General features: G+C 52.6%; 1 protein-coding gene across 1 annotated transcript in view; it reads right to left on the bottom strand.

Annotated features, from left to right (window-relative positions):
• The window catches only part of nol6 (nucleolar protein 6 (RNA-associated)), a 144,740-nt gene that overhangs the window by 65,956 nt on the left and 57,915 nt on the right, over positions 1-20,869 (bottom strand). Inside the window, 4 exon segments of the mRNA XM_072497229.1 lie at positions 4,909-4,967; positions 8,340-8,460; positions 20,672-20,812; positions 20,814-20,836. Of these exon segments, the coding sequence (XP_072353330.1) occupies positions 4,909-4,967; positions 8,340-8,460; positions 20,672-20,812; positions 20,814-20,836 (344 nt within the window).

The raw sequence follows: 20,869 nt of genomic DNA, 5'->3' as shown, positions 1-20,869 counted from the left end.
GGCTAAGTAACATTAAATTCCTACGTCATTATCACTGAATCAAGCCCAGAGAGGAGCACTTAATTTGTCATAATCTGGGCCCCTTTGTTAAAAATATACTGAATGGCAAGAGGGAGGTTATAAAAGTGAAGCTGAATGTTTCAAGTACTGGCTTTATTTTACAATGTTTGACACAAAAAGGCATGAGCTCTTCTGACACACTCAAAAGCAGAGCTTCTCATGGTCTTTGGAAGAAGTCAGAGTCTTTATTTGTCACTGCATTAGTCAGAAAAACATGTATGAGTCTTGCAGTCTGCCACATTCCAAGGTCCAGGACTACATGCGGAGGGACACACGAGAGCTTGAGGCAGTTGCACAAAAGTTCAAAGGGGAAAGGCCACAGTCTAAGGTCCCCCCGCCATTGTACACCGATGGATTGAAAATCTTGCAAAACCCCTCAAAGCTCTTTGCACCAGAGAAAGTTTGACATGAAGTATGAATGTATTGTAAATATAACATGTAATTCGAAATGTAGAGAGGCACCTCAGAGTGCCATGTACTGGAGTGAAATTAATTGTTTTGCGCGACACAACTACATTTTTGCACAAGTACATGTAGTATAGTTTTGAGCAAAAAAGAACAGATAACGGATGCATTTCTTTCATTCTTCTTCTACTCCGAAGGTGCGAGAGATATTTTCACCAATCCATGATATCTTAAGGAGCAGCGCTTAGAAGCTAAATTGTGGCTATACAAGACCTACCAGCAATGTTAAGAGTGTCAGTTAATTGCAAGTAGGTTGACAACGAGGGAGTGGAGGGGAAACCCACTGCGCCTGTGCAAAGTGGATTCAGTCAGAAGTATAGAACCAAGTTTAACAGATAACAATTCAAATGGGCCAGTCGGCTCAGCACTCCAGAAACTAATGCCAGAGAGGGAAAGGGATCGACCCAGCAAAACCGCTTGCAAGGATGTTGTTGTGCAAGCTTTGAACATTATTAATTACACGTGCAGACTTGGGATATTTGGCAGCTTTAAATTAGCCGTCTATTAACTTGTTGCTATCTATGTATTTACATTGTGTACTTACCATACGTCCTACATTTTCCATGTATGGTACGATCTGCCTGGACTGTTTGCAGAAAAATACTTTTCCCTGTGCCTCATGACAATAACCAATCACTATTGTCAATGTAGTTTGTCGATTATTCTTTTTGTCTACTGTGTATGTACTGTGTACGTTCCCTTGGCCGCAGAAAAATACTTTTCACTGTACTTCGGTACATGTGACAATAAATCAATCAATCAATAAATTTAAATCTAATCTATCTAACCTCGGATGTTAACATAAATCCTTATCCGAGAAGTAATTAACTTTGATGGGACATAACCTTTAGCTGCTTGTTTTTTAAAATTTGTAAAGCAACTGTCCATTTACGGTTTGTTACTCGCCTGCAAGACAACCCAACTTCACTCCTGTCTAAGCTGATCTGCTCCTGAAACCATCACCCATGCCTTTGTTACCTCTAGACAACTATTCCAATGCATGCCCAGTTGGTCTCCCAACATTCAACCCTCCTTAAATTTGAATTCATTCAAAACTCTGCTGCCCATGTCTTAAATCGAAGCAAGCGCCATTTCCCTATCACCCCAGTGTTCGCTGACGTATATCTGGTCAACCAACGTCTTTATTTTACCCTGGGCAAGTGCGTGGTGAATTCCATTCCCACAGGCCCTGGAGTCACAACACAAGTGATTTAACCAATAATTCTTATAAAAATACCCAAAATCTTTGGTCCTTGGTTGCCCAATAATTAGTCACCAGGTTTGTAAGCGTAAACACTATTACTGTGTATTTATAACATGAACTGTATTTAAATATGCAGCTGATATAGTTGGTTAACACACACGGGAAGGTTTTGCAGCCTGTACTGGTCTTCACTGTAGATTCATTCAGGCAGGTTTTCTGTGGTTTAAAAATATAGTACTTGACTCTTCTGGAGAGGCTCCTTGCTTCTCATCAAATTTCGCTTTCAATTTGTGGATTCTCTTCAGGCCCCTGTAGTTCCTGGAACACAGCAATCACAGGCTACTGGAGAGAGAGAGTCCTCTTAGCAGGTCTTCTGGAGAGAATTAGCTGGGTCGGTTCACCATGCTGCCAGAATCAAAACTGAAACATCAGGACTCTGAAAAGCATATCAGTGGGATATGCTTATCAGTGGGATATCACCACATGTTGCCAGGCGGAGACATCCTTTTGGGCCAATTCATTCAGAGATATTTGTGCTCCTTTAATTCTGGCTCCTTGACCATGCTGTATTCCAAGAGCTCCACCATTGCTGGCCGTACTTCAAGTGAAAAATGAAATGAAATGAAAATCGCTTATTGTCACAAGTAGGCTTCAAATGAAGTTACTGTGAAAAGCCTCTAGTCGCCGCATTCCGGTGCCTGTTCGGGGAGGCTGGTACGGGAATCGAACCGTGCTGCTGGCCTGCCTTGGTCTGCTTTCAAAGCCAGCGATTTAGCCCTGTGCTAAACAGCCCCACAGGTAACTAAGTAGCCAAGGCTTCAAACTCTGGAATACCCTCCCTATACCTCTCCACCTCATTTTCTGCCTTCAGGACACTCCTTCAAACCTACCTCTTTGGTGAAGCATTTGGTCACCTCTGTGGTGCTTGGTGCCGTGCTTTCTTAGATAGTGCCCCTGTGAAGCACCTAGAGCTGTGTCATTACCTTAAATGCACGACACAAGTTTTGTTGTAAGTTGCTGTCGTCTGAAACCATTACCGAGCGTCATAAAAACCCAGTTTGTTCACTGATATCCTCAGGGAAGGAAATCTTCCATTGTTACCTGTCTGGCCTACAGATGACTCCAGACCCACACAGCAATGCAGTTGATCATAACTTTCCCCACTGAAATAGTCTAGCAAGCCACTCAATTCAATTAGGGATGGGCAACAAATGCTGACCCAGCCAGCAACGCCCACATCCCAAGAACAAATAAAAATACTCAGCTAATCTTACATCAACTTGCTCAGTCATTAGGGATGTTTTAGCTTAAAGTTTAACATTCAAGAGTACTTGTGAATCGTCAGCAAAGTCTCACTAAACCAAAAATCTCAATAGGTAGATTGTACACCATATTTGACAGAAATAGAAACATCTGCTGCGCGATATATTTACGAATCACAGCGGGCAAGTTGTCATATATACATAGCACAAGTTATCAGGTTCCCACAGTTGAAAACAAAACCTCAAATGCCACATAATTTTGTGACCCAAAGCACTAGAGCTGAACAATTTACTGTAACCACAATGACAAATGCTTTATAAAGATCATGGGGGGATTCTCCGCGAACCGTCAGGATGGGCATCTCCGGAACCGAGGAGTGGTGTGAACCACTCCGGTGTCGAGCCGCCCCAAAGGTGCGGAATCCTCCGCACCTTCAGGGGCTAGGCCGGCGCCGGATGTCTTTGGCGCCGCGTTAGCCGGCGTGGAAGGGCCTCCGCCAGCCAGCGCATGCGCGGGAACGCCAGCGTGTACTGGCATCATCCAGCGCATGCTCAGGGTGTTCCTCTCCGCACCAGCCATGTCAAGGGTCGACAGCGGCCGGTGCGGAGGGAAAGAGTGCCCCCACGGCACAGGCCCGCCCGTCGATCAGTGTGTCCCGATCGCGGGCCAGGCCACCGTGGGGTCACCCCCCGGGGCCAGATCTCCCCCGGAGGACAATGCAGGCCGCCCGTGGAGCCAGGTCCCGCCGGTAAGGACCTGTTGCGATTTACGCCGGCGGGACCCGCTGAAAACGGGCGGCCATTCGGCCCATTGCGGGCCGGAGAATCGCCGGGGGGGGGTTCCGCTGCCAGCAGCCGCCGACTGGCGTGCCGCGATTCCCGCCATAACCCCGGCGCCGGAGAATTTGGCAGGCAGCGGGGGCGGGATTCACGCCGCCCCCCGGCGATTCTCCGACCCGGCGGTGGGGGTCAGAGAATCCCACCCCACGTTTCCAATTTAAAGGATCAAATCAGGCTGTGCAGAGCAGTTTTTACTGGTTTCATCACTACTGATAGAAATCAGCTTTTCTAGTTAGCTATTGATGAGATAGATAAAAGGTTTAATTGAGAACTCATTAAGAATAATTAACTGAAAATCATATTAAGCATTAATTCAGCGCAACTATAGCTGGGAATTAATCAGATAAGACTCTCGATTTTCACATTTTGCTAGAGACTGCAAGGTCAAATAGCTAAAAGATCCTATTGTGTTATACAGTACTGGGCTGAGGTCCCAGTTCTGTTTCTATGGTAACAACCAGTCCATGGTGATAAGTTCTAGTGGAAAATGTGTTTTTCTCAGGGAATGGTATGAGAAAATCAGACCAATATATTTAAATACATCGCTCTCTCAAAATTGACAGACGGACACTTTGGTTGAATTGAGTGAATTATAAATTAGTTAAAGCCAATCAGAGATGAAAAGAAGGCGAGACTTTAAGATAATAGTCTCCTTAAAAATCACTTGTCGGGATGGGAAAATCCATTCCGGAATCAACCAACTTCTTTCTGAAACTTATTTTCTTTGCTTGCTTTTGCTAAATCACCATCTTTCTTTTGTTTAAATCAATCAGTAATTTTGTACTGTGTATCATGATTTGAAGAATAACCAAGATTTGTAATTGAATGAAAACTCAATTCGCTAAAGACAATCAATCTGACCTAAGTTTGTATTGTAACCAAAATTTACCAGTAGACATAGCTGACAAATAAAGTTCAACCGAACTTTGCCAAAAAGCCTGGCAGCCTGAATCTCTGTTATTTGGGAACTAAGAAAGGATAGCGCATATCCAGGGTTCTGAATTGACACAAAGATCCATCAACTACACATCTGCCATTTTAGAAAGTATATGAAGATACAGCGAAAGAAGATTTTACCATGGAGTCGTCAGTGTCCTGGGAAAGACTGATGCCATTCCGAGTGAGGTCCGTTACAGCTAAACAAAATTAAAAGCAAGAGAAATTAAGAATCACCTATGAAACTGCCTATAATCTTCATTCTAGATTGGTACAGAAACTGCAGCTTTTGCTTGGTCAGAAAATCCAAAAGTCCAGTCCCTTGATCATCTGACATTGATTGCAAAGGCAGAAATATCTTTTGAAATAATGGCCTATACTGAGATTTGCCTTTCTAAATTTCTCCCCTCTTCTCCTAACTCATGCCAGAAACAATTTCTACCAGGTACCCTCCAGTACTCCACACCCAAATGGTCACTCTTCAAGTGAGAGCCTAGAAAGCGAGCGCTGGCAGGCTGAAGTGAAAACAGAAAATTCTGGAAATATTCAGCAGGTCAGGCAGCATCTGTGGAGATGGTGTGTGTGTCCACCCAAACCCCAGGCAATGAGAAGTTTCACAGTGGGAAAGAGTTAATTACATTCAAGATAGTTGTGCTTCATTCCACGCAGTCACCCAAGGTGGGAATTGAATCCTGAACACTGGTGCTGGCAGGCAGCAGTGTTTACCAATGTGCCACATGCCGTGTGGATAAACCTTTTCAAGCAGCGAGTGATTCAAATCTGGAATGCACAGCCTGAGAGTGTGGTGGAGGCAGGGTCAATTGATGGTTTCGAGAGGGCATTGGATTGTTATCTGAAAGGGGAGAGATGTACCCGCCAAGGGGAGAAGGCAAGGAGTGTTTCTAGGTGACTTGCTCCTCCGGACAGCTGTTGTAGACATGTCAGGCTGAATAGCCTCCTCCTGTGCTGTCACAATTCTGCTGTCTTTGGAATGTTCCTTTGCGAGACCAGGTTTTACTTTTGTTTTGGTAAGAAGCTGGAGGGTCACAGCCCGATCTCGGTCTCTCATCTAATCGATTCTTTCTGAAGATCCAAAGTAAAGACCTTTCTCGCTCCACAGCCAGTTTGAACTGCAGGGAAATTCAGTCTAGCTATCAGCTGCAGGCAGATCAGTTGTTTAAAAATCATTTTTTTAAATTTTCTGTGGGGAACTCTGTTCTTTCTCAGTGAGACTGTTGTGCACGCTGGTGGAGTTGGAAACAGGTAAGAATTAACCAGGCCTGAGGCCGATCCTTTGAATGAAGGCCCAGGTTCATAAACGTTAAAGTGACTCCCCAGAGGGAATTCGACAGCCTTGGAAATCTGACTGAACGTTTCTGCCAGAAGACCCTCGTTATCAATCCAACTGGTGCTTTCAATCACTCCACATCCTGGGAGGACATCGGAAGCAAGGACACTCATCTTTCATTTCATATTTTAATTCCTATTATTTTTACCCCTTCCCCTTCCTCTGTATGTGTTTGTCTTGTGTGTGTTTGGGTAGAGGGTGGGATGGTAAAGTAAGATCGTAGATTAGGTGGCCGTTATTCCATTATAATTATTGCATATTTCAACTTTGTTCCTGTTATAAATAAATAGCTATTGTGTTCAACCTACAAAACTGCTGGCTATAACTTAGTGAGCAGTCAAGGGGCCCAAGACTTTGCAAATTTTATACAAATTATTGATTAATTCACTTGTGTTGAAACTCCAGGGTCTGTGGGGCCAGAATCGACTGCGTACTAGCCCAGAGTGTTGTAACATAAATTGGGGCGTGATTGGGATCTTGGAACTTTAAATGGCAAATTTAGGTTACAGCGTAGATTAAAAAGAGACACCAGGTTTGTCGTGATACAACAGGATGGTTCTGGAAGCTGCTAAGCATTTTCTTCAGGTGGAAGACTTAATTCTGAAGGGCTTCACAAAGACTATTAGTCGAATTGGCAAGGAAATTAAAACTGGATGCACCAGTTAAAGCTAAGAAGGTGGAGGTAATTGAAGCAATTGCTGAACATTTAAATTTGATGGAGCTGCTAGGAACACTGGGGAGCTGAAGATGTAGTATACCATCAGGGACGTCTACTGGTGGGGAGATTGAGCTGGAGAGAGTTTGATTGCAGTTAAGAGCACGAAAGGGAATGGAAAAGAATAGAAATGGAGAAGAAGATCCCGGCCCTCTGTCACTGTCCGTATGGAGTTTGCACATTCTCCCCATGCCTGCATGGGTTTCACCCCCGCAACCCAAAGATGTACAGGTTAGGTGGATTGTCCACACTAAATTGCCCCTTAATTCGAAAAAAAAATAATTGGGAACTCATAATTTATTTAAAAAAGAAATGGAGATGAAGCAGAATGCAATGGAAATGAGGAAGTTGGAATTAGAGAAAGACTTCCAGCTTACGGCACTTGAAATAATCCTATACAATCCTTAACTTCTTTTGTTGAAGATGGTTAACTGACTTTTCTTTTTGAGTTTAAGGCATTAATTATTTGGATCCAGATGCTATGTGTTTACCTTGACACTGGCTGATTTTATTCTGGCCTTTATAGATATAATCACCCTGTCTGAAATGTTGCCGACTCCCCTTGATGTTGTAGTGCGAGACAAGCATCTACCATTGCCTGAACACGTTATCACGTTGCTTGCAGCATGGTACTGTACTGACTTTCGTGTAACGCAACGACAGGTGGGGGTGGTGTCCTGGTACATGAATCATAAAAGGTTAGTATGCAGGAACAGCAAGCGATTAGGAAGGCAAATGGAATGCTGTCATTTATTACAAGGGGAATGGAATATAAATGTAGAGCGTTTTGCTACAGTTGTACAGGACGCAGGTGGGACCAAATCTAGAGTATTGCGCACTGTTCTGGTCTTCTTAATTGAAAAAGGATATAATCGCATCAGAAGCAGTTCGGAGAAGGCTCACTTTACTGATACCTGGGATGAGGCAGAGGTTCTCTTGTGAGGAAAAGGTCGGATAGATAGGGCCTGCATCCACTGGCGTTTCGAAGAGTGAGAGGTGACCTTGTTGAAACAAGTAAAATCCTGAGGGGACTCGACAGGATGAATGCTGAGAGGATGTTTCCCCCTGTGGGATAAACTAGAACAAGGGGGACACAGTTTAAAAATAAGGGGTCTCCCAGTTAAGACGGAGATGAGAAGAAATCTTTTTCTCTCAGGAGGGTCACGAGTCTATGGAAATCTCTTCTGCAGAGACTGGTAGAGGTAGGGTTATTGAATATTGTTGAGGCAGAGGCAGATAGATTCTTGAATACAAGTGAGTCAACGGTCATCAGGGGTAGACGGAATGCGGAGTTGAGGTCATCATCTCATCAGCCATGATCTTATTGAATGGCAGCTCAGGCACAAGGGACCAAATGACCTACTCCTGTTCCTAATTTATATGTTCTAAAGAAGGGATCTTGCAGAGGGATCAGAACATATGAGGAAAGACAGTCCTGGTTGAAGTCCCAAAAATCAACTAGTTTTACTAGCGAAGGACTTAACCTGAGAAATTAAGAGTTTTACTTACCCAAGAACTGAAGGACATTACGCAGCACCTGGTACCCACTCATCATTTTGTTCAATTTACGTTTAGAAAGCAAATATGCCACCAACATTGAAACAAGGAATCCATTGAAACAGCCATAGCCCTAAAGGAACAGAAAAATTGGTTTTACACTTTTGAACTAAATATCAAAAATCATATTTTTCTTTCTGAACAGGCACTTCAATAGATACAGAGCTATCATCTAGTGTTCATTTTTTTTAATGCTCAATGGGGTTCATAGAGACTCTTTGGTAGAAAACTGAACTCCTCAAAAGGCTGCAAAATTTCCAACAGTCTTCATTGTTGACCAACATATTTCCTAGTTTTGTATTTACTCTTTCACGGGATGACAGTATGACCCAGGCCAGTGAAAGAACGGCAATTTTTCTCCAAGTCAGGATGTTTCTTGTGTTGGAGGGAAACCTGCAGCTGATGACGTTCTCATGCACCTGGTGGTCTTGACCTTCTAAGTGGCAATTGTCGTGGGTTTGGAAGGTGCTGTCGGAGGAAACTCCTGCATTCTCCAATCAATGGTGTTAATTGGAGCCACATTGTATTGAAATCCAGAGAATTTAGTTGCGATTTTATGAAACATCAGGGGCGAAATTCTCCGTTATCGGCGGAAAGTCCGCCGATCGGCGCAAAAAACGGCGCAAATCCCACTTGCGTCACGTCATAAAAATGGGACGATAGTCTCCGGCCCGAAATGGGCTAGCAGCGACGGAACGGGATCCGCGCTTGCGCAGTGGTTCACGCCGTGCAGCGTCATACGCGCTGCACGGCGTGACGGCTCATAAGGCCGCGCAGCTCCCCCCCACCCGACCAGAACACCCGACCGCAACACCCGACTGGATGGATGGCCATCGCTCAGCCCCGAGGTTCGAGTCACGCGATGTGGAGGCGCTCCTGGACGCGGTGGAGCAGAGGAGGGACGCCCTGTATCCCGGGCACGGCCGCAGAGTTGCCCCACGCCACAGCCGGCGTCTGTGGAGGGAAGTGGCAGAGGCCGTCACCGCTGTGGCCCTGACACCACAGACAGGCACCCAGTGCCACAGGAAGGTGAACGACCTCGTCAGAGCAGGCAGGGTGAGCCTCCCCCATATCCCCGCCTCCCCCATATCCCCCCTCCCCCATATCCCCCCCCTCCCCCATATCTCCCCCCTCCCCCATATCCCCCCCCTCCCCCATATCTCCCCCTTCCCCCATATCTCCCCCCTCCCCCATATCTCCCCCCTCCCCCATATCCCCAAGTGAATCCAGCCCTAACCTTAACCTCTGCAATGCACGCGCAACCGATGGCGTGCATTCATATACCTGCCTAACACTGTTGCCTTTTACCCCTGCCACCACCACCGCCTCTCTCTCCTCCCCCCCCCCCAACAGGAGAAGCGCGCACACAACAATAGGGAGCATGTGAGGACTGGAGGAGGGCCCGCTGAGGAGAGGCCACTGACCGTACACGAGGAAAGGGCCCTGGAACTGGCTGGCGGACCTGAGGACCGGGAGGTTGCTGATGCAGAGGTCGGGGGCCCACGAGCAAGTGAGCCACCAACAGCCCGTCCCCATATCCCCCCTCCCCTATATCCCCCTCCCCCGTATCACCTGATCACTGCCTGATGTCTAACCATGCATGCTTCATTGTGTATCGCAGGACCAAACGTCCAGGCACCCATCCCCGCAGATGCACACCGCCCGCAGGATGCCCCTCGGAGACCACAGGAGACGGAGAGACCCGCACCCTCCAGCATGCGACGCCCGCAGGATGCCCCTCGCACACCACGGGAGACGGTGAGACCTGGAGCAACAGGGAGACGACACCCCTGTCACGTACGGGAGCGACCACCCAGCGATGAGGGGGGCAGCCACAGGCCCCCGTCACATCCGAGCCAGGACACCACTACCCGGGGCAGCACTACCTGGGACGCCCCCTACCCGGGACGCCCCCTACCCGGGACGCCCCCTACCCGGGACGCCCCCTACCCGGGACGCCCCCTACCCGGGACGCCCCCTACCCGGGACGCCCCCTACCCGGGACGCCCCCTACCCGGGACGCCCCCTACCCGGGACGCCCCCTACCCGGGACGCCCCCTACCCGGGACGCCCCCTACCCGGGACGCCCCCTACCCGGGACACCCCCTACCCGGGACACCCCCTACCCGGGACACCCCCTACCCGGGACACCCCCTACCCGGGACACCCCCTACCCGGGACACCCCCTACCCGGGACACCCCCTACCCGGGACACCCCCTACCCGGGACACCCCCTACCCGGGACACCCCCTACCCGGGACACCCCCTACCCGGGACACCCCCTACCCGGGACACCCCTACCCGGGACAGCACTACCCAGGAAGACGAAATACCGGACAGTGACTCAGAGTGGATGGGTGGAGACGAACCCCCACCCCAAAGTGCCATGGAGTCAGAGTGGGACGAAGAGCACGACACAACGCCACTGCTGTCACCAACACCCTCCACCATCGCAGAAACACTCACCACGGTTGGGCACTTTAGTGATGAGGCGTCTGGTACACTCACTGGTGCGCACAACACAGCCGTCCCGGTACAGCAGGTGGAGGTCGGAGCAGCAGAGGGACCGGGCGGTCGGAGGGCAGCCCAGGCCAAGCGAACATCTGCCGCCCAGATGGATCCCGGGTTCCTGCAGTTACCACACCCACACATAGATCCGATGCACCCACCGACACGGAGACGAGCGAATAGGGTGACGGGTGGCTTGCGGCGGCTGCGGTCGCAGGTGGAGGAGTCCACCCGCGTCCAGGAGCTGGGAGTGGTCCCGGTCATGCGTGCCACCCAGGCTGACACCGCACGGGTGGCGTCCGCGGTGGAGGCAATGGGTGCGACGGTGTCAGACATGGGGAACGGTTTGCGAGGCCTGGGGCCTTCCGTGCAGGCGGCGTCTGTGGCCCAGGAAATGGCTGCCCTCTCACAGGAGGCCATGAGCCAGTGCCAGCGCCAGATGGCAGAGGCGCTCAACGCCATAGCCCAGTCTCAGCAGGCCATGGCCCAGTCTCTGCAGGCCATCGCTGAGGGCATCGGCGCCAGTGGCCATGTGCGAGCCGGCGTCGCACTGTCACAGACAGGGTTTGCCAACCCCCTGGGCTCCATGGCTGCAAACCTGCAGACCCCTGTCGATGCCAGCACGGGCCTCCAGGACTGGCAGCACCAGATGTCGGGGGCGCGTCGGATGGCCAGTCCGTTCGCATCCCCCACCCATGGAGAGGCCTGGGGGCCATCGGGGACCCCGAGGGAGGAGGAGGTGGTGTGGTCCGTCCCGGCTCCCTCTGTAGGGGAGGTCCCGGTACACCGCGACACCTCGGACTCCCCCCCCTTCCGTCCCAGGTGCATCGGGTGGGCAACGGGCAGGACAGGCTGGCAGCTCGCCATCCCAGTCGCCCGGGCCGCAGCCTGGCCCATCTAGGCCAGGACGCCCCAGGAAACGGCCGCCAAAGGGATCCAGTGTCAGAGGGCAGGAATCACAGGAGTCCACCTCCAGTTCTGCTGTACCGTCTGGGGAACCACATAGACGTAGTCAAAGGGCCCGTAAGGCCAAACAATTAGACACTGAGTAAGTTGGCATGGGTGCAGGGCACAGATGAGTTTTAGGGGCCAGGGCACGTGCATGAACTCCTTTGGTTATTAAAGTCAATGTTACACCTACCGAAGCTGCCTTTGTGCTCTGTCCAAAGTGTGCGGGCGTGTCATGTACGTTGTGCGCAAGTGTGTGTGTGACGGGTGGTCTTACCTCAGCCCCAGGTGAGTCTGCCCCCTTCCCCCTGGGCCGCCATCAACACCCCCCGGGCAGAGGACGGGACCGTGCGCTGCAGTGTCACAGCCGCATGCAGGGATGGTCCGGGTGGATGGTGGTACTGTGGCCATGGGTCAGACATAGTCTAACGATGTAGAGCCAGGAGCTCATCGCAGGGCGGGTTGTCATCATCCTCCATGGCCTGCGATAGACACGCGTCCACCCGCAACTGGGTGAGCCCGGCCCGTTGTGCCGCCGGTGGATCGGCAATGGGGGGGGGTGGTGTGCATGCGGGTGGGGTGTGTGGGGTTGGGGAGGGGGGTGAGGGTGCTGGGTGGGTGGATGGGTGGGGGGTGTGGGTGGTCGGCTGTTGCCATGGTGTACATAGAAAATACAGCACAGAACAGGCCCTTCGGCCCACGATGTTGTGCCGAACATTTGTCCTAGATTAATCATAGATTATCATTGAATTTACAGTGCAGAAGGAGGCCATTCGGCCCCCCGACCCCGCACCGGCTCCCGGAAAGAGCACCCCACCCAAACTCAACACCTTGTGCGGTCTGTGGCCATACTACCCGATTCCCACGCCCATCTAGTCAGTGAAGCGGGCGTCTATCAGTCTGTCCCGTGCCCGCTGGGCCAGCCAGTAACGGTGGACAGCCACCCGCCTGTGTCTACCCAGTCTGCCCTGACCATTGCCCCCATCCCCCTCATCTGGGGAGGACTGGGCCTCTTCCTGCTGCTCCTCCACTCCGCCCTCCTCTGCCTGCGGCACATCGCCCCTCTGCTGGGCTATGTTGTGCAGGACGCAGCACACCACAATGATGCGGCCGACTCTATCTGACCGATACTGGAGGGCGCCCCCAGAGAGGTCCAGGCACCTGAAACGCATCTTCAGCACGCCAAAGCACCTCTCGATCACTCCCCTTGTCGCTACATGGGCATCATTGTAGCGGTTCTCCGCCTCATTGCGTGGCCTCCGTATAGGCGTCATCAGCCACGATCGCAATGGGTAGCCCCTGTCGCCCAGCAACCAGCCCCTCAGCCGGGGATGGCGTCCCTCGTACATGCCGGGGATGGATGACCGCGACAACACGAATGAGTCGTGTACACTGCCTGGGTGACGGGCGCAGACGTGCAGGATCATCATGCGGTGGTCGCAGACCACCTGTACGTTCATTGAATAGGTCCCCTTCCTATTAGTGAACACGGCCCTGTTCTCTGCAGGTGGCCGCACGGCGACGTGCATCCCATCGATCGCGCCCTGGACCATGGGGAACCCGGCAACGGCAGAGAAGCCCACGGCCCGGGCATCTTGGCTGGCCCGGTCCACGGGGAAGCGGATGTAGCGGTGCGCCATGGCATAAAGGGCATCAGTCACTGCCCGGATGTACCGATGTCTGCGATATGCCGGACAGGTCCCCACTCGGTGCCTGGAATGACCCCGTTGCATAAAAGTTCAGGGCCACCGTAACCTTGACGGACACGGGGAGAGGGTGTCCCCCGCCAGTGCCACGCGGTGACAGGTGTGCCAGCAGGTGGCAGATGTGTGCCACGGTTTCCCGGCTCATCCGGAGTCTCCTCCTGCATTCCCGGTCCGTGAGGTCCTGGTATGACTGCCGGGGCCGGTACACACGGGGCGCCCTCGGGTGCCTCCGTTGCCGTGGGGCCGCGACGTCCTCCTCCCCCTCCTCGTCCTGTCGGTCAGGTGTCCCTCCAGCCTGGGCGGCTGCCGCCTGCCCCTCTGCGGCAGCCTGCGCCGCCTCTCTGGCACGCTCCTCCTCCTCCTCCTCATCCAGGGCAACATAGACATGAGCGGCTGCCACCACGGCGGCCAACATCGCTGGATGGTCTGAAAACATGACGGCCTGGTGGGGGGGGGGGTGGGGGAGGGGAACGACGACATGTCATCATTGCCCATATCCCCTCCTCCCCTCAGCCAGGCGGCATGGACCGCATCGGTCCAACTGTTGGAGGCTGGCACCTGGCCAGGTGGACCAACTCATTTGCCCTCCCATCACCCTCCTCGGCACGGACCCCCTCCCCAACCCCGAACCTCCACCCCGGCACGGACCCCCCCCCCCAACCTCCACCCCAGCACGGACCCCCTCCCCAACCTCCACCCCGGCACGGACCCCCTCCCCAACCCCCAACCTCCACCCCGGCACGGACCCCCCCCAACCCCCACCTCCACCCCAGCACGAACCCCCCCCCCCCCCCACCCCCCCAACCTCCCCCCCCCCCAACCCCCACCCTCCTACCCCCAACCCCCACCCCAGCACGGACCCCCCCCCCCCAACCCCACCCCCACGCCCGCACGGACCCCCTCCCCACCCCCAACCCCCACCCCAGCCCCTGACCCCCCCCCCCCAACCTCCACCCCAGCACGGACCCCCTCCCCAACCTCCACCCCAGCACGGACCCACCCCCCACCCCCAACCTCCACCCCAGCACGGACACCCCCCCCAAACTCCACCCCGGCACGGACCCCCCCCCCCCACCTCCACCCCAGCACGGACCCCGTCCCCAACCTCCACCCCAGCACGGACCCCCCCAACCCCCAACCTCCACCCCGGCACGGACCGCCCCCCCCAACCTCCACCCCAGCACGGACCCCCGCCCCCCCCCCAACTCCCAACCTCCACCCCGGCACGGACCCCCCCCCAACCTCCACCCCAGCACGGACCCCCTCCCCAACCTCCACCCCAGCACGGACCCCCCCCACCCCCAACCTCCACCCCGGCACGGACCCCCCCAACCCCCAACCTCCACCCCAGCACGGACCCCCTCCCCAACCTCCACCCCAGCATGGACCCCCTCCCCAACCCCCAACCTCCACCCCGGCACGGACACCCCCCCCCAGCACGGACCCCCTCCCCAACCTCCACCCCAGCACGGACCCCCCCCCCAACCTCCACACCGGCACGGACCCCCCCCCCAACCTCCAACCTCCACCCCAGCACGGACACCCGCCCCCCCCCCCCCCAACCCCCAACCTCCACCCCGGCACGGACCCCCCCCCCCCCCCCCACCTCCACCCCAGCACGGACCCCGTCCCCAACCTCCACCCCAGCACGCACCCCCTACCCAACCTCCACCCCAGCACGGACCCCCCCCCCACCCCCAACCTCCACCCCGGCACGGACCCCCCCAACCCCCAACCTCCACCCCAGCACGGGCCCCCCCCCCCCCAGCCCCCAACCTCCACCCCGGCACGGACCCCCCCAACCCCCAACCCAGCACGGACCCCCCCCCCCCAACCCGGCACGGACCCCCCCCCCCCCAACCTCCACCCCAGCACGGACCCCCTCCCCAACCTCCACCCCAGCACAGACCCCCTCCCCAACCCCCAACCTCCACCCCGGCACGGACCCCCCCCCCCCAACCTCCACCCCAGCACGGACCCCCTCCCCAACCTCCACCCCAGCACGACCCCCCCCCCCCAACCTCCACCCCGGCACGGACCCCCCCAACCTCCACCCCAGCACGGACCCCCTCCCCAACCTCCACCCCAGCACGGACCCCCTCCCCAACCTCCACCCCAGCACGGGCCCCCCCCCAACCCCCAACCTCCACCCCGGCACGGACCCCCCCCCAACCCCCAACCTCCACCCCAGCACGGACCCCCTCCCGGCACTTCCCCCCCCCCCCGCCGCACACACACACACACACAAGCCGAGACACACCTGTCCTCGCGCAATCAGTCTGCGGCCACGCCATTTCCTGCCCAGAGCCAACCCCCCAGGCCGTCACTCACCTCCTCGCTGGTCGGCGTGAGCCTGGAGCACCGGGTCACGCCGATGAAAAGGAGGTTTGATTCACGTCGACGTGAACGGTCATCACGTCGACGGGACTTCGGCCCATCCGGAAGGGAGAATATCGGCAGGCCGAAAATCGGCTGCCTTGCGCAGACCCGTGACATTCTCCGCGGCAGCGGCGCCATTAACGCCCCGCCGACTTTTCTCCCTTCGGAGACTTCGGCGGGGGCGGGATTCACGGCGGGGGGTCGGAGAATGACGCCCCAGTTCTCCACTTTCATTATTTAGATTTCCAGAAGGCCTTTGACAAGGTGCCACATGTTAAATAAGTTAAGCGCCCATGGTGTTACGGCTAAGATCCTGTCATGGATAGAGGATTGGCTGACTGGCAGAAGGCAGAGAGTGGGGATAAAGGGGTCTTTTTCAGGATGTCAGCTGGTGACTAGTGGTGTGCCTCAGGGGTCTGTGCTGGGACCACAACTTTTCACAATTTTCATTAATGATCTGGAGGAAGGAACTGAAGGCACTGTTGCTAAGTTTGCAGATGATAGAAAGATCTGTAGAGGGACAGGTAGTATTGAGGAAGCAGGCGGGCTGCAGAAGGACTTGGACAGGCTAGGAGAGTGGGCAATGAAGTGGCAGATGGAATGCAATGTGGAAAAGTGTGAGGTTATGCACTTTGGAAGGAGGAATGGAGGCATCGACTATTTTCTAAATGGGAAGATGCTTAGGAAATCGGAAACACAAAGGGACTTGGGAGTCCTCGTTCACGATTCTCTTAAGGTTAACGTGCAGGTTCAGTCGGCAGTTAGGAAAGCAAATGCGATGTTAGCATTCATGTCATGTCGAGAGGGCTAGAATACAAGACTAGGGATGTACTTCTGAGGCTGTATAAGGCTCTGGTCAGACCCCATTTGGAGTATTGTGAGCAGTTTTGGGCCCCGTATCGAAGGAAGGATGTGCTGGCCTTGGAAAGGATCCAGAGGTTTCACAAGAATGATCCCTGGAATGAACAGCTTGTCGTATGAGGAATGGTTGAGGACTCTGGGTCTGCACTCGTTGGGAGTGAACGGATGAGGGCAGAACTTATTGAAACTTACAGGATACTGCGTGGCCTGGATAGGGGGACGTGGAGAGGATGTTTCCACTTGAAGGAAAAACTAGAAGCAGAGGACACAATCTCAGATTAAATGGACGATCCTTCAAAACAGAGATGAGGAGGAATTTCTTCAGCCAGAGGGCGGTAAATCTGTGAACTCTGCCGCAGAAGGCTGTGGAGGCCAAATCAGAGTGTCTTTAAGACAGAGATAGATAGGTTTTTTGATCAATAAGGGGATCAGGGGTTATGGGGAGAAGACAGGAGAATGGGGATGAGAAAAATATCAGCCATGATTTAATGGCCGAGCAGACTCGATGGGCCGAGTGGCCTAATTTTGCTCCAATGTCTTATGGTCTTATATGGTCAGTTCAGGCGGCAGGTCTTGAAGAGGCAAAAGCCTTTCTATCAGCCAATACTTAACATTACAATTCTTCTTTTAAATATTAAAGTTTTCATTTATAAAACATAAAATAAACAAATCCGTACAAACAAAATACCATTTACAAACCCCTACCCTGGAAGTAAACAACAACCCAAAGCATAAAAAACCCTCAACCCACTGACTGTGATCAATTCTTAAAGATAAAAGCCAACAGCCGTCACCTCCGGCACAAAGAAAAGCCCTTAGTCCCAGTCAGATCCCTACCCCCGAGAACCTGGGGGAAAAAAGCTTTCCAGAGACACAACGTCATCATCTCTCCATCCGCATCCCCCCACCCCCACCAAACAAAGCTAGGTTCACTGATCCTTGCCCAAGCAGGTGCAACAAACCTCAACCCCACCCGCCATGTCCCTCCCGTTCACTGGCTGAAACTTTACAGCTAGCAAAGATAATTCCCCCCCCACCCAGGGTGTATGTTCAAAAGAAAGAAAGTATTGTGAAGGGGAGATCGTGCCTCACTAACTTGATCGTGTTGTTTGAGGAAGTGAAAAAGATGATTGTTATGGGGAGGGCGGTGGATGTTGTTTACATGGACTTCAGTTATGCCTTTGACAAGATGCCTCATGGCAGACTGGTACAAAAGGTGAAGTCACACAGGATCAGAGGTGAGGTGGTAAGATGGATACAGAACTGGCTCGGTCACAGAAGGCAAAGGGTAGCAGTAGAAGGGTGTTTTTCTGAATGGAGGGTTGTGACTAGTGGTGTTCCACAGGGATCTGTGCTTGGGCCTCTGTTGTTTGTAGTGTACATAAACGATTTGGAGGAAAATGTAGCTGGTCTGATTAGTAAGTTCGCGGATGACACCAAAGTTGGTGGAATGGCAGATAGTGTTGAGGATTGTCCGAGGATTTAGCAGGATATAGATAGGTTGGAGACTTGGGCACAGATATGGCAAATGGAGATTAATCCAGACAAATATGAGGTAATGCATTTTGGTAGGTGTAACACAGAGGGGAAATATACTGTAAATGGCAAAACTCTTGGGAATATAGAAAGTCAGAGAGATCTGGGCTTGCAGGTCCACAGATCTTTGAAAGTGGCAACACAAGTGGACAAAGTAGTCAAGAGCATACAGAATGCTTGCCTCATTGGACAGGGCACCGAGTATAAAAACAGGCAAGTCATGCTACAGTTGTATAGAACCTTGGTAAGGCCGCACTTGGAATATTGTGCACAATTCTGGTCGCCACACTACCAGAAGGATGTGGATGCTTTGGAGAGGGTGCAGAGGAGGTTTACCAGGATGTTGCCTGGTCTGGAGGGTGTTAGCTATGCGAAGAGGCTGAATAGACTCGGTCTGTTTTCATTAGAAAGACAGAGTTTGAGGGGTGACCTGATAGAGGTCTACAAGATTATGAGGGGCATGGATAGAGTGGTGGGCAGCACTCTTTCCCAGGGTGGAGGGGTCAGTCGCTAGGGGGGCATAGGTTTAAGGTCCATGGGGGCAAAGTTTAAGAGATGATGTGTGAGGCAGGTTTTTTTTAATAAAAAGGTTGGTGAGTGCCTGGAACGTGTTGCCTGGGGAGGTGGTGGAAGCAGATACATTCATGGCATTCAAAAGGCATCTTGACAAACACATGGATAGGATGGATATAGAGGGATACGGCACAAGGAAGTGCTGAGGGTTTTGCCCAAGGTTGGTATCATGACCGGTACAGACTTGGGAGGGCCGAAGGGCCTGTTCCTGCGCTGTACTGTTGACACTCCCCAACCTGTTCTGGCTATGGAAGAGTTACCAAAACCCCAACACCGTTACAATATTTAAAGTCCCCCAGGGGGCATATATTTCCCATTACGGTTACCCATAACCACTACCCCCAGCAAACATAGCCCCCTCAATCCCAAACATATACGAGATACAAACTACAAAACATTGCAAACCAACCCCTCCCAATTGTCCCCATTAAAGTCCCAATCAAATTTAATCAAACCCAAGTCCATGTTCCTTAACAAACACCAACATATTGAAAAATGATAATTCGACCGAAAAATGACCCCTCAGCCTCGCCAGGTACACCACTCCAACCGGACTCCACTCCGAAATAGTGCTGACTTCCCCTTATTAAAAGGCTGCACACCCGCTTCCTCAACTCGGCTCCGACATCGTGATATATCCTAATGATGCTTCCTTCCCACCTCAAATCCCGATTCACTTTGGCCCATTGCAGAATTCACTGCTTCTCCTGGAAGCTGTGGAATCCAATAATCGCCCACGGCGGCTCATTCCCCCGAAGCTTCCGCCGGAGTATTTGGTGGGCCGGATCCAATTCTGGAGGGGACAATCGTCCATTCACACCCCCACGTCCGCCCCCAAAAGCTTGACAAACATCTGAGAAAATTACGGTTTGCTCCAGACCCGCCACTCTTTCTGACAACCCCACAATTCCGAGGTTCTGTCTCCTCGACCTGTTCTCCAAGGGGCTGGTTTAGCACACTGGGCTAAATAGCTGGCTTTGAAAGCAGACCAAGGCAGGCCAGCAGCACGGTTCAATTCCTGTACCAGCCTCTCCGAACAGGCGCCGGAATGTGCCCGACTGGGGTTTTTTCACAGTAACTTAATTTGAAGCCAACTTGTGACAATAAGCGATTTTCATTTCATTTCTCATTTCAAGTCATCCATCTTTACTATCAGAGCCTTGTTCCTCTCCTCCAGCAGCAGCATCTCAGCTTCCAACGAGGCGATTTAATCACCATGCCATGACAAGGCCATCTCCACACCCTTCAGCACTCTCCATGCTCCTTCACCCCAATTCCAGCTACTCCCAAATTGGGGCCAAGTGCCTCCTCAATTGACCGCTTAAGAGTTTCCATCATCAACTTGCTCTGATCCACAAAATTCTTGGTAAACTGTTTTTCAAACTCCTGCACCATCTCCCCACTGTGAAATGGGCAGCCACACCCAAGGATGGGTCTACCGCCTTCCCCTCCTACTGGCCCCATCGAAGGACTGCCCCTCGTAATCTTCATACCACAACCTTCTTCACAGATTGACATATTTTCGCCAACAAATTCCTTATCCAATACGATGGACCGATTTTGATGACCAAAATCCACGGACACCAGGTTAAAAAGTCCAAAAACTAAAGACCATGGCAGGAGCCACTTTATGTGCGACCATCTCCTACCTGTCGTCACCAAACGTCCTACACTACAATTCCAAAATTATTTTAACAGTGCTCAAATTCACCATGGGTAGTGTAAGTTTAGCATCTGAAGTTTATTTAAGACCACAGAGATGCAGCACCGTACCTTGGACAATTCCCTCTGGTGGAGCCACACTTTGAGAATTTGAATTCCATCTTTCATTCCTGGGAAATCAGTGGCAGCATTGCAGAGAAAATGAAGATGTTTTTCCATCACCAGGTCAACGAGTATGGTGTTATTATAGTTGAGGCGTTGGAGGCTCATCATTTCCTGAAAATATAAATAATCTCCATGAGCTGATTT

The sequence above is a fragment of the Scyliorhinus torazame genome, chromosome 3 (genome assembly GCF_047496885.1).
Source record: "Scyliorhinus torazame isolate Kashiwa2021f chromosome 3, sScyTor2.1, whole genome shotgun sequence".
NCBI classification, from domain to species: Eukaryota; Metazoa; Chordata; class Chondrichthyes; order Carcharhiniformes; family Scyliorhinidae; genus Scyliorhinus; species Scyliorhinus torazame.
This window is presented reverse-complemented; position numbering and strand designations above follow the sequence as displayed.